The 14,110-nt window shown below is 34.7% G+C and overlaps 1 protein-coding gene across 1 annotated transcript; it reads right to left on the bottom strand.

Annotated features, from left to right (window-relative positions):
* Positions 1 to 252: 252 nt before the first annotated feature.
* LOC142983680 (BTB/POZ domain-containing protein KCTD9) lies at positions 253 to 5,327 on the bottom strand. Its single transcript, XM_076130668.1, has 6 exons — positions 4,673 to 5,327; positions 3,765 to 3,964; positions 2,922 to 3,057; positions 2,510 to 2,584; positions 2,182 to 2,300; positions 253 to 409 (listed from the first exon to the last, which is right to left on the bottom strand). Exons 1-6 carry the CDS (start codon positions 5,247 to 5,249, stop codon positions 293 to 295), a joined length of 1,224 nt encoding a protein of 407 aa, XP_075986783.1. The 5' UTR covers positions 5,250 to 5,327; the 3' UTR covers positions 253 to 292.
* Positions 5,328 to 14,110: the final 8,783 nt, after the last annotated feature.

Here is a 14,110-nt window from a genome sequence, read left to right as displayed (position 1 = left end):
TATTTCCGTAAAAATAGAGTGGTTCCAATATTGTTATTAATCGACACCCATGTAGTTCTATTTGATTTGATGGTCTTACTCCACAAGTAAGAAATTATCAGCTTCACTGTTAATTCACCGAATTTACGACTATTGACGGTCAACAGCAGCTGTGGTCTATATTTCCGTAGATTAACCAAAATAATGTGTTTTGTTCCATCCCAATTTCCTCTTACATTCTAGTCGAAATCAGATATAAAAATAAACACACTATAACAACGTAAACATTTATTAAAAGCATCGAATAAATAAATTATCTGATTGTCTGGGACATGTGTAGGGGAGTAAGCATAAGTTCGAAAGCCGCGTCTTTTAAATTGGCACCTCGTAGATTAGCTTCGTGGAGATCACTGCCCGACAGATCACAACACTGAAAATAAAAATAAACTTTAGCGTAGGTTACATTGTATCTAGTCATAGACGATTATTGTTTTCAGCCGGGGTCGGCAACTCTGTACGGCGTGTGGCGAAGATACATTGTGTGTTCGTTGGCTCGAGAGTCTAAACACGTAGGGCCACCTGTCTATAATTACAACTATTAAGCGACTACAGAATCAACATGACTCGCTGATTCTTAGTAAAATTTGATCAGACAATAGATAAATAATCAATCCATACTAATATTATAAATGCGAAAGTAACTCTGTCTGTCTGTCTGTCTGTCTGTCTGTCTGTCTGTCTGTCTGCTACTCAATCACGTCTAAACTACTGAACTAATTTGCATGAAATTTGGTATGGAGATATTTTGATACCCGAGAAAGGACATAGGCTACTTTTTACCCCGGGAAAATGACGCATTTCCCGGGAAAATTCGGAAAATTCAACGAAGTCGCGAAAAATCAATGTTATAATGGCATTGAATTAACAAAATTCCGTTGCCATGGCAACTGTTTTAATGGCGGATATGTCTTAGCGCGACTTCGTTATACTAAGGTACGATTCAGACCAACCGGCTAGCGTCGGCCCGCATCGGAACGGAGCCGTACGCGTGCCGCGGCAGCCGAACGTGTGCCGCGGCAGCCGAACGCGTCCGCCGGAGCTGTACCGCTACTGCGGTATGCGTACGGCTGCCGCGGTAGCCGTACGCGTGCCGCGGCAGCCGACAGCGTCCGCTGGAATCCAATCATATGTTTGGACTAAAGAAATTAGTGTTTCTTCCGTATCCATTTTTGATTTTAATATGTTAACTGTCGCTTGAAGAACACAACTTCAATGATTCGCTAGTTGCTGCACCGTAATCTCCGTTCGTATTTCACGACGCACAGCTGACCGGCTCCGAACGGACCCGACGGCAGCCGATTGGATGCCGACGGCGCCGTTCGGAGCCGGTCGGGGCCGGTCGGGGCCGGTCGGGGCCGGTCGGAGCCGGTCGGGGCCGGTCGGCCGTCGCGACAGGTCGCGACGCGTCGCGGGATGCCGACGGAGATAGCTATGCGTAAGTTGCTTGCAAATATGAACTGTATTTACTGTTGATACAATTCAATGTTCTTTACCGCATTGTAAAATGCCGCCCGGCCCGGCCCGACGCGAGCCGGTTGGTCTGAATCGTACCTAAGAGATATAAATAATTTTGAGAATATTTTTCGTGAAAAAAAAAGCATATTTTATATCATCACGCTACGACCAATAGGAGCAGAGTAGGTAACAGTAAAAAGTGTTACAAAAACATGGAAAATTCTGACCCATTCTCTCTTATGTGACGCAAGCGAAGTTGCGCGGGTCAGCTAGTAGTTCATATTTTCTATGACAGTTGTTAATATTTTTCTCATTCTTGGTAATTTAGTCATACGGTTAAAGTTTGCTCGCGACCACATGGAATTTACGCATTGATAAAAATAGTACAAAAATATTGTATTTATTGATCCAGGTTCTAAACTCTAATAAATATAAATCAGTAGATAAATTTTTATAAATTTTAAATATTAAACCTTGGAATATTTTTGCGTGAAACATTCAATCTTACCTACATTTACGTGCGGCATATTCGTGGGACTATATCTTAACAATAATGACGTGTTCAAATTGCTATGAAAAATAACAACTGACTATTATTCTTTTTTTTTAGCTACTTAAGCTGTTACTGGTTTTATCAGAATAATATATAAAATTAAATTTCATGTTATTCTAAATCCATGATTTTACCTCTAAATCAGCTCCGGCTAGGACAGCCGTCCTAAGATCACAGTTTTGTAAGTTGGCGTTCTTAAGTGTTGCCACTCGCAAATTAACGCCCGCCATGTTACTACCTTCTAGATTTGCACCTGAAAATATGCGTAATTATTAGTTTGATCATAAGCGAAACTTAGCCATTAATTAAATACCGGAAGAAAACCGGAGTTTTATATTATTGAAACTGTCCAAGAGTTTTGACTTAGGTAGCACACAATAATACTATGTATGCTTATAAATCCTGTGTCCTGATATGTAAATATCGATTTTTGTTATCTACCGAATACAATGAATGTCATACCTTTCAAGTTCACCCCTTCCATAATAGCTCTAGATCCTACTGGATCCTCCATATTACAGCCTTTTAAGTTGGCACCTGGAATTATAATAGTAATTATATATTAATAATAAACGAAAGATTACTTTATATAAAAATAATATGAATTTTCAGCCCAAATCACTCAATATGAAACCAAGCTGTCTAATAAGTTGGTTTAAGTAATAAACTGTCATAGCGCGGTTGGAAACACGACCAGCGAGAGGTTGGGCTATTGTGCTTATTGTCCAGAGCAGGCATTGAAGTACACAACTTCCGCGACAACTCTAGACAATAGGTTCAGATTTTTTTTTTAAATCTCTGGTATAATTGTAATATAATTTTCAGTTAATATTTTCTTGGTATAGTTACAATAGTATCTGATAACATAGAATACCTTCCATATTGGCACATAGGGCTTTGACGCCTAAAAGTTGAGCTCCTTCTAAGTTGGCATGCGAGAGATCCGCTCGCTCAAGACAACAGTGCGATAAGTTTGCGCCGCTTAAGTTGCACCGCGATAAGCAGGCGTACTAGAAAATAACAGAAACAAATTGTTGAATCACTTATATTGGTACCATGTTATGACTAACTGCTCTTTCTATTAGTCTTTGCGAGATGTTATATAGCCGACTTACAATAATCAGACGAATGAACAATAAAGATTTTTTAAGTTATATATATAGATTAGTTATAATTTTTTAATATAGTTCTAGTAATACAGATTTTAAGTTTGATACTAATACCTATATCTTTTTATTACCAAAAGTTTATTTCGTATTCAAACCATTTTTATATTTTATTTCAATCCATTTGTAGGAACGAATAGATCTATTTAATATTTAAAGCTACTAAAGAGGAAAATTATGTTACTTATGGTATTAATGTGATCATTCTGTAGGGTCCTTGGAAGTTAAGTTATTGTGACACATTAAATAGTTATTGTTTCTTACAGGAAAATCATTCTTTTCATTGGAATAGGTACATTATGGTAACAATTAAAATTATGTTTATTCATGACTTAAATAATATTACTGCATGTAAGATGTCCATTACCAGTACATCAAGAGGTTGTGGGTTCGATTTCCACACAGAACAAATATTTGTGTTGTACAGAAATTGTTTTTTCTGGACTTGTTGTATGTTATCCGTAATGGTAATTTTTGGTGTGGGAGCCGGGAGTTGTCATTTATAGAATAAAAAAAATATACTTGGAAGAGCAAACAAATGTCATATTTACCTTAAAATTAATATACCTAAGGTCCAGCCTGTTAAGGTCAGCGCCGGACAAGTTAACTCCTTGAAACCTCAGCTCTAAAGACGTAGAAGTCATTATTATAGAACGTACAACATCCATCCGAGTTAACGCATGGTTTGAACCACAACTGCTACGGGACTCTTCTATCAATTGATGCAGCTGCGGTATCATGGAGTCTATGCCTGGAATTAGATAAAAAAACAGACTTTAAAGCCAATCAGATTGTACAGTATCATCCTTTGTCTTAAGAAATGAGAGCAAGCTGGGAAAATAAGTAGTAGCAAGCACTGTTTTCATTATGTATGTGTAAGGCCAGCTTCAGACATATTTGGTTCGACAATATTAAATGTACTGAACAACAAAATTGTCTCGACTCACATGTTTGGTTAGGCTGACTAATAGCAGACTGAATGTGAAATGTGTGTAGCAAGGGTTTTTACAACATTAAAAATGTCTCAATCTATACTTAAGTACGATGTAAAGAAAGGTTTTTTATTGTAGGTACATATATAATTGAAAAAGTACTACTTTGCAAATTAGCCTAACTAGAATTAAAACAAGGTTCTTAACTCAACAGGTTCTTATAGATAGTTTCATTATCTAGAGTGTTGAAATGCAGGAAAGACATTTAACAATGTGTCATTCCTTCAGGAAAGATTGAATTTATCAATGAAATCAAATGGTAAATGAATTATGATAAATACTTTTCTTCATATTTTATTTGTTAAACAATTAGTTGTTAATAAGGAAAAAATAAATGAATATGAATGGTGTTATATTATTACAGCAATAAATGATGTCATCAAGGAAATAATTAATATGAATAAGGATGTGCCATTAATGGAATAGAAAATACTTTTCTTATGTAACTCAATATTTTTTTATTTTACCATAAAAAACAGCTTCCTCCATCACCCCTCTAGGATTAACATTGTGGTCTATTATCACATTGCCATGTCTCAAGTAGTTCAATATAGGCTCAAAGTACTCCGGACTTCTATCAATCAAGTAGGCACCGGTAGAGTCAGTCACACTCGGGTTCATAAGATACACATTATTGTCATCTGCAAACATTCGGGCCAGCATAGACAGCGGCTCCTTCGCGAGAAGAGTCGCCCGCGACGTTGTAAAGTGCTTACCCCCAACATTCAACGTTATCCAGTCAGATACAGTCTTGCTTTCCTGACTCGTACTATTATCACTTACATTCATAATTTGCATTGAATTTTCAATTCTATCACAATTTACAGCTTCCTCCTCTGAGTCAAAACTAAGATAAATCTTGTCCTCATCTCTTAATACTTCAACATCTTCAATTTCACAGCCATTCAAAAATAATTTAAAAGTTTCTGAACTCAATTCAAACTGTCGCGATATCTTCGATTTAAGTCCTTCAATCGTGTCTTCCACAGCCAAAATTTTACCATTTTTGTCTTCTTTATTTCTGTATACGTAAACTCGTTTCATAATAGGTGTGTCTTGCTTTTATTTTATAAATTTTAAATGCTTGGCAAAATCAATACAAACTGCTCTGAAACTTTGTATGTAAATACTGACATTGACATTGTTGACAAGAGCTGTCAAAAGTAAGTATCACGAGTTCATAAGAATATAAAATCGACTAAACACGTTATACGTCGACTTTAGTTCATATAAAATTTGTTCCTTATACGTACCTGATTTTATCACAATTTCAGCTCAGAAAGAAATGTATATATTGGGACGAAACACGATTGTCCAAATTTTACTACGTCTTCTTATTTTTCAACACAACTGAGAGATGGCATTGTTCTCAATTAGTGTTGTTATTGTTAGTGCTGTCATACTTTTTTTATCTAGCTGGCGCCAAATATTCCTGCGTTTAAATAAAATGTGCTGCTGTTGGAGATTATATCTGATAAATTGCAGAATTAATACAAATAATAATTGATCAGCACCATAAATAACATTGCTGCTATCAGTAACAAGTTGCAGTTATCTAATAATAATAATTATCCCCAAAGTCTCACGTATTGTTATTTTTTTCAGTTCTGCTGCTGGAACTGTATCCCTATGGATACGGTTCCAGCAGCAGAACTGAAAAATATATGGAAGGTATATTCTGCCGTCGTAAATCTAAACACAGTAACTTCAAAATATGCGTTTTGAGAAAAACGCGGTTGAAGTTTAGTGGTTAATTTTTGCTCTCCTGAAGATACTAATTATTGTATATTATTTCATGCAACTTTTAATGTTAGTATATAGTTAAGTCTTTGATTCTGTATATATATATCTAGTATATTATTATTGTATAAATAATAAAATTAGATAATGTGTTTTAAGCTAGGGTAATAATATAATATTTTTTTCTTTTTTAAGTTACAACACGGTAACTCAACGGTTACTGTGTTGTAACCAAGTTTTACCTATTACTGTGTTGTAACTTTGTAAAGATATTAACATTAGGGGAATTACGACACAGTAAGTATGTACATACTGTGTTATAACTATGTTTCTTAGAAATACGTATAAAATCAGTAATACAGTAAATGAGATACTGTGATTTATTCAAGTATTTGTTGTTTATCTTTGAACAATATTTTATACGCAATCACAGTAACTGAAGAAGCCGTGTTATAATCAAGCAAAAAAAAACAAAATGTAAACCTATTCACGTTAAAAAAACACAGTTAGTAGTGAGATACTGTTATTTAATTTAAAATAACACAGATACTGTATTTTTTATTAAAAAAAATATTTTTTTTGTAAAAATACTGTGTTTTTATTTAATGTATTTCGGTAACTATCCATCGTACAAACAAACCGAAAACTTTCTCAAATAGCCCGCGGTCTCCTGATTCCAAAGAACTAAACAAACTATAAACACAGTAACTTAAGTTACTGTGTTTAGATTTACGACGGCAGTATTAGTAATCCTGTTAATTGGTCTGTTAAAATCTTTTTATATCCACACATGGTGTGCTACGTAAAGGCCAGGTTTGTCTCTTATATAATTTTTTAATTCCGCTACGCTAAGTACCGTAATGTACGGTAATGTAGCAGATGACCTAGTCTTCACAGTTTTATATCCACCTAAGTGAGAATGTTTATGCACAGACACTCCATCGTAATCTTTTATTAATAGCTCGATAAACGCGAAGTTAAATAGATTGATCGTTCACGAAATACAGATGGCCGTCGTAAAAGTACGTCACCCTGTGATCTACCGACGCTATTGTGTTGACAGTCTGATGTGACTGTGTTGAGAAAAATGTGAAAATCTAGCTTAGAGCGTTTTGCAATATATCTATCTGATTCTTTTAGATTGCTATTGTATTTTTTACGAAACTACGTACCCACGATACTAGAACCTACGATAATAGCAGACGAGGTTCAATATGTGAAGAATACTTATAAGAAATGGCTTTACGAAGTTATATATGCAGCTAATTATTCATTTGTCTTGTCCTTATCCCACCAGTAGAGTCGGCACAGCATGCTCTCTTTCTCAAAAACATGCTGTCAAGGGATTTTGATGGTGTTTTCACAATCAGCCTGTTTGATGACAATCCTTCTTGGAAATTTTAAGTATCTACTTATTATAAATTATATTATTATCATTTTATGTACAGGTCTTATAGGATTCGAAAGTCTTCAGTCCTAATGGACTGCTAGCGAATTTTATCAGTTTTAAAAATAAATATCAGCGGAGCTACTAGTTGTATAGTATTCAAAATTTAAAGCCATATTATTATAGTCGGGCATTACAGATCAATTCCCAACAATCTGAAATCTAATCTCAAACACTATCCTCATGCAAACTACGTGTAGCATAATCAAATATCAGATTAAACGGCCGTGTAAGCTAGGAGACGGGCACTGACACAATTTGGATGTAATTGCTAAAGCCTGGCCAGGCTAGTGATTGCCATGATGTTGTTAGGTGTCTTGGCCGTTCGTAATAACTAGGGAAGTCCATCTTAAGTAGACAATTTAAAGGATTCTGGTGTAAATAATAATTCTAAAGTAAACTGATATAGAGATAGCGTGGTGGACTCATGGCTTAGCCTCTCTATCATTTTGGGAAGAAAAGTTAAGCTATTAATGTTCCACTCCTTACCCAGCAGTGAGACCTTAATGGGTTACATTTACTCATTATGGTTCATATAAACTGATGAAAAAAGACTTAAGTTGCAAAGAGAGTTGCTTTGGGAATTAAAACAAAGATATTATAGATTTTCTGGGTAAGTTATTCAATGTTTTTATGGTACAGAACTGCAGAGTTTACAAACACGAACCAGCCTAAGGACCAATTAAAATGACGTACGAACGACATATTATGAAGACGAAGATTAATTATAATTACATAGTCAGTGCTAATGCAGATTGCAAGATCACAGCAGGATTCAGAAATATGATAGTCCTTTTAGAGAAGGCGGATATAAAAAAGTATGACTAATACAAAATTCCTTAGTAATCTTGGCAAGAGTTAAAATGTGCGAAATTCACAGGTAAATAAATATAATGTGGCACGACATCATTAGTTTAAATGATTTATTTGTTTTATATTTAGCATCGCCCAGTTATTTCAATGCCAGGGTGTTCAGTTACGTGATATTATATTGAAACTGTAATTTGGTGATGTACAGCAAGAGACGAATGAGACATCTTAATTGGAAAGGAGTTCTTGCAAGTCAGCTAAATTATCTACGCACTATAGTACCTACTAATAACCATCTATCTATCTTTATCTTACAGCAGACCGTAGTTGGGATATGGGCCAATTATGAGACAATTTGAATTATTTAATGTTCATGGAAGTGCGAATTTATCATTTCTAAGAAACGGAACAGTAGATACGTACCTACTTAAAAATAAACAAATACCATACTTTATTTGGTAGCAAATCCTTTATTTGCATTTTAAAAAACATTATTATTAGTTTCATAAAAGCTATCCCGATGCATTGTCACGTGGTATGAAGACCACTTATTAATGCACGCGTAGTTAGTTGTTATCACAGAAATTGTATGCCGATATCAAGTTGTTATCAATTACGTCGTGTGATGGGGAAATTCATGTCAGTGACGTAACATAGGTGACAAGGGTGGACAGTGCCAAGAGCAATTAAACTTAAACAACGGCCTGTAACATAACTATAACATTCAGAGCCAGTTTTAGCTGAATAAATAAAAATTACTGTAAGTTTATGAAAACATCTGCGCAGATTCGGGATCGATGCAGGAATCGGTCCTTTAGTTTTGAGTCCGAGATGCACCGCTGATGTTAGTATATAGTAGTAGCAAACTTTACAGCACGTTTTTATGTATGTTTATGAAATTAATAAAAAACGCGGTAACGCAGCATTTCACAGAGATCCACCGGCCTCTGTATATTGCAGCCCTTTCAAATTGTACCTTTATTTCTCGTTTCATTATTAGGATAGCTGGATTTATTTTAAAAGATAGGACTTGGTTAACAATCCGCCCTTTTCCATTGTTTGCTACGTTACTATATTAAAGGTTGTTAGAATATTTCACGGCAGACTCCATCAGGCGTCATATCTTGACCATCAGGACAGTTAGGCGGTGCCACGATGATGTTCTTAACATTTACACGATCACGGATCGAAGGTTGGCTGGAGTTCTTTGCAAAGATCGCTGGCGGTTCCTCGTCGGCTGGTCGTGACATCGTACAAACCTAAAAATGGTAGATAGATTAAGGTTTGACTGAATCTATACAGGCAGCACGCTTGCTCAGAAATATGCTTCAGAAAAGTTTAATTCCTCGTTATTTTTTGGACTCCATTTTATCAAGTTGGAGTTTCAGTAATATGTTACTACGTAGTAAAACAGATAGGAGGTAATTTTTACCCAACCAGATATTATTTACCTACTTCAATCTGTTTAACTTCCATATCGGTATTATAATTTTATAGCCTTATGAACAAGTGCGACATATTAAAAATCGAGTACCTATCTATGTCAGAGGGAAAATCCCTCAATACCGCTGACGCTACAGGTATTGACGTTATATTTTTATATAGACTTACAACAGTAAATTACTCAATTCAGACAATGATTTAAAGATATTATAGTCAATCACATGGATTTAATAATTAACCTACTTATGATCGTAATCTTTAACTTTCATTTACTTATATTCATACCAATTAGGAAAATACTAAGGCATCAAAATAATTACCACATACTGTACCGTACTCTATCATTAATCCCAACTTAAAACCTTACTCCCAAATTAAAAACAAAAACATTTTAAAGTACATACCGAAATAATTAACACCACGAAAGTTACAAAAAATAATTTCTGTGCCTCCATTTTTTCTTAAGTGCAGTTGTTACTCGTACGATTTGCCCAAGATAAATGTCTTCGCATCAGTTTCAAGTGTTAGATAAAGTAGACTTCTTCAATAAGTCAATACGTAAGTACCTATTGTGAAAACTTGTATAGATACATCAATATAATAATTGTTATTATTGTTTTAGTCGTGATCTTGACGACAATATGCAATGTGGCCATCCTCGTGCAAGATCATGGCAATTTCTTTACATTATCTATATTTTATTTGAATGTATATTACTGACGTTGAAACTAACGACGTAGTTTGTCTTATAGATAAGTATTCCGATTGTCATTTGAGTGAAAAGATAGATTAAAGACTTATGTAAAAGTAGTGAAGTTTATTTTTATGGATATGGAAATTCCGGTAATCGTGACAGTTATATACTTCTGAGGAATTTTGTTTAACTTAAACATGTTGCTATCCAACTAAAAACTGTTGCAAGTAATTTATGTACAACATTAAAGATTGCATAATAGTGACGTGTAATGTTCCACTTAACTTCTATTACTATTATTAGTGGGTGATAAATAAACAGAACAATAAATTAAGTGCCTAAGTGAATAAAAACAACACGATCAACCGACTATAGTCCAACAACTTAGTAGAGAGACTTGTATGCAAGTTTCTCGGCTATCGGAGGTATGCAAAATTAAACCTGAGCAGCTGAAGGTGGGCTGTTTTACATAGCTACTTTATCACGACTGCCTCCGTGGCGCAGTGATTTAGGTCAGCACGTCGCTGCCATGGCGTCGGGAGGTCGTGGGTTCGATTCCCACACGGGACAACAATTTGTGCGATCCACAAATAATAATTTCGGGTCTGTTTGTACTTTGTGTCCGTTGTTTGTATGTTTGTAAAAGTCCACGTGACACAAGAGCAATTCTTAGTGTGGGAGTTGTCTTTTGGATCACATTTTTAGTAGGTACACTTACTATAATATAGATAAATCCTGCATGCCAAAGTACTCTACTACGTGGTCGGACTATACCAATATTAAATGCACATGAACACCATAAAACACATAAACATTCATAGACGCATTCCAAACTACTTTCACGCATTCACATTCCAAAATATTCACATCCAGATTGATGTCAATAATTCTGGCAGAGTGCCCGACACACACCGGCAAAACGACAGTGGCGACCGTAAACACGCAATAGTTAGCGTTTGAAAATCACATAAATACTTTATTACTGTAATGTTAATTTGCAGTTCTATGGTAATTGCTCTCCTCCTGTAAGTCGTAGATTGCCTATAGTCTTCTTATCGTCAGCCTTGCCTTTCAAAGTTTCAACTATGTTGGATTCCCCTTCCAGTTTCACCAGATGCAGCCGGATGCTAGAATTTTACATGGAGTGACTGCCTATAGGACCTCAACAATGAAGTACCTGGGTTATAACTCCATATCCTAAACTAATATTCTTAAGGCGACTTTAATAATTTTATAATCCCTAAACCACGATAAATAAGCATTTTAAAGTAGTTTACATTTAATTGATTTCTTGAGGATCTGAAGATATTCGGCGTCTTCTTCAACACTACCTAGTTAACATTAATAGGTATCTGTGTCAGTTATCAAATCTTTATTTGAGTGGCAAGTGAAAATCCATTAGGTACTATAGAGTAATCTAACAATCTACAAAATTAAGCCTACAAAATTGATTATCAAGAAATACCTAAATATGAAACGTTTTTTTACATAAAACAGGAAAACTAATTTTCTCTTAACAATAGCAATTCAAAAATAAAACGTTTCTTAATGATAAACACGGAGTTCATTTTCAAAGTTAAATTAAGTATTACGATTAATTAAACAACCTGAAAGTCGTATCGAAATACGAGAAAACAATATTACAAAAATCATTTTGTTTAGTTGTCGCCAAGATTTAGGGTTGTAACTAAGAAAAGCTAGGATTCCTTTAAAAAGTATTTTGCCTGCAGCAACATTAAAACTTTCACCAGAGGACACTTTAGAATGTCAACTAAATTAATTTTCGAGAATGCCAAGTAGACCTTTGAACAAGCTATTTCCATATGTCTCTTCTCGTCCGGTCTTTTTGTTTTAAGTCATAGTTGGTTCTCTAAAATCTCAATTTTAAGTATTTCAAGCCATGACTTTTAGGCATATTTTTTGGTGGCAATAACCCAATAAGTAAAGCTAATTTCTAAGAAAAATAGTGGCATATTAATTTAATTACCCGTATCTTTAAATCATCTAAAAACATCCTGGTCTACGAAATTTTACAGCAAACAAAAAGCCAGTTTCTAATTCATATTTTATCTGATTTCCGCAACAACCCTACTCAGAATCTTAATCTTATCCCACTTTGTATTTGAACTCGTAACTTCAGACAGATTCTTTTAAATTTCGCCAGTAGATTAACTTGAGAACAAAGCAGTTTCACTCAAGTTTTTCACGAATCCACTTCAAAGAAATAAAAAGGGCAATGACTTATACACATCGAACACATATTAAGTTCCGAGAATGTGAATTGTGACTGTTCGCTTTAATCAGACTTGACGAAGTCTCTTGAGGCTTTTAACGAAAATCGGATCATGCAAACTTTGATTTGGAAGTGAAATTAACTACATATGAGTAAGTTTGCAGTAAAAATAATACATTAAGGTATACGGCTTGATGATTCCAAGACTGCTGTGTGAATTACTTAAAGTCTAAAAAATGATGGACAGAGACAAATAATGAGCATTTTTTTTCCGCTCGCCCTCACCATTAAATTACTAACTATTTTAGTTACCTACCATTGAATGTTATTTACTCGATCTAGCTTAATATTTAACATGCATTGCTAGTTTTACTTAGGTCATATTAAAATATTTCTCAATATTTCGCATAGTTTCTTCGAACTAAAGAAGAATTATGCAGCTTAAATTCCTCATTTTCGTGGAAAAGCTAAGTGATGTTCACTCTTACGAAATGGAGGTCAAAGACACCTTTTATAAATATCTTTTGCGGTTTTCACGTGAATTTCGCGTAGGTACTTATATTAAAAACGTTTGCAGATTTTCAAAGTAAAAATAAAGTTTGTGACTAATCCATTCAATGTGCGACCGTTGATACGATTATAATGCGTAGCGTGTCCTAGGTCATTCAATGAGAACTATGTAGGTAAATATATTTGTTTGGTAAATAAAACTTATCAATAGGAATTAAACTACTTTAAATAGTTTTAGAAGCCCTTGACACAGTTGTAGAAAGTTTCTGAAAAGATGGCTAGAAAAAAAAACTATTGAATTGTACTTTTTGGAAATGTTTTTATCGGATAGGAATTATAATTTCCTGAAACACATCAAAATCTTGTCCTGAGGCCCAAATTAAAAATACAGCAGCGTATGAAGACAAGAAAAATTAAGAGTTTAAAGATAGCAATATCACTGCTTTTCTTTGTTACTTGTCACTAGACGTTATTATGATAGTAAATATATAATATAAGAAGGTTAAAAGACACAGCAATTCAGTTTGAAAAGGTCAACAAACTAGGGGGTGAACACTCCCGTTGTAACAAACCCTTTAGAAATAAGATAAAAACTTGTATTAGCTCGATCAGCTATGCAATCCTGGGAGGTGCACGAATCCTGTAGAACTCATTTCAATTTTACCGTCGTTCACTCGCCTTCGCTATTCATATCGGGGAAAATTGTCTTGCTTTGTTTTCGAGTGTAGTTTTGATTTAGTGTATTTTAGTATCCAATGCATGAATTAAGAATTGTTAAGTAACTGGTTTTAAACTCGTAAGATGATAACTGGTACTTGCTGGCTTTAAAAGTAATTTGGTGTATAGCAACGTTCAATTAATGCAAAAATAAGGCTTAGCTGCTTTTATACATTCATGACTTCTTCGTCATTAAAATTGTCACTTGATCCTCTTCGATTCACGACTTCATAACCAAGAACGGTTATAAAGCGTAAAATATTAGGTTCATGTCTTAGAAAAGGATGTGAATAGATAAGCACGAGGCTGTG

This window comes from Anticarsia gemmatalis, chromosome 24 (assembly GCF_050436995.1).
Source record: "Anticarsia gemmatalis isolate Benzon Research Colony breed Stoneville strain chromosome 24, ilAntGemm2 primary, whole genome shotgun sequence".
NCBI classification, from domain to species: Eukaryota; Metazoa; Arthropoda; class Insecta; order Lepidoptera; family Erebidae; genus Anticarsia; species Anticarsia gemmatalis.
This window is presented reverse-complemented; position numbering and strand designations above follow the sequence as displayed.

Excerpts from the sequence above, each read along its gene's own strand:
- LOC142983680 (XM_076130668.1), bottom strand. The coding sequence starts at position 5,249 with ATGAAACGAGTTTACGTATACAGAAATAAAGAAGACAAAAATGGTAAA. Across the intron at positions 3,058-3,764 it reads TTAGGTATATTAATTTTAAG|TACGCCTGCTTATCGCGGTG; the intron begins GTAAATATGACA and ends GTTATTTTCTAG. Across the intron at positions 410-2,181 it reads TAGCCGGAGCTGATTTAGAG|TGTTGTGATCTGTCGGGCAG; the intron begins GTAAAATCATGG and ends TTTTATTTTCAG.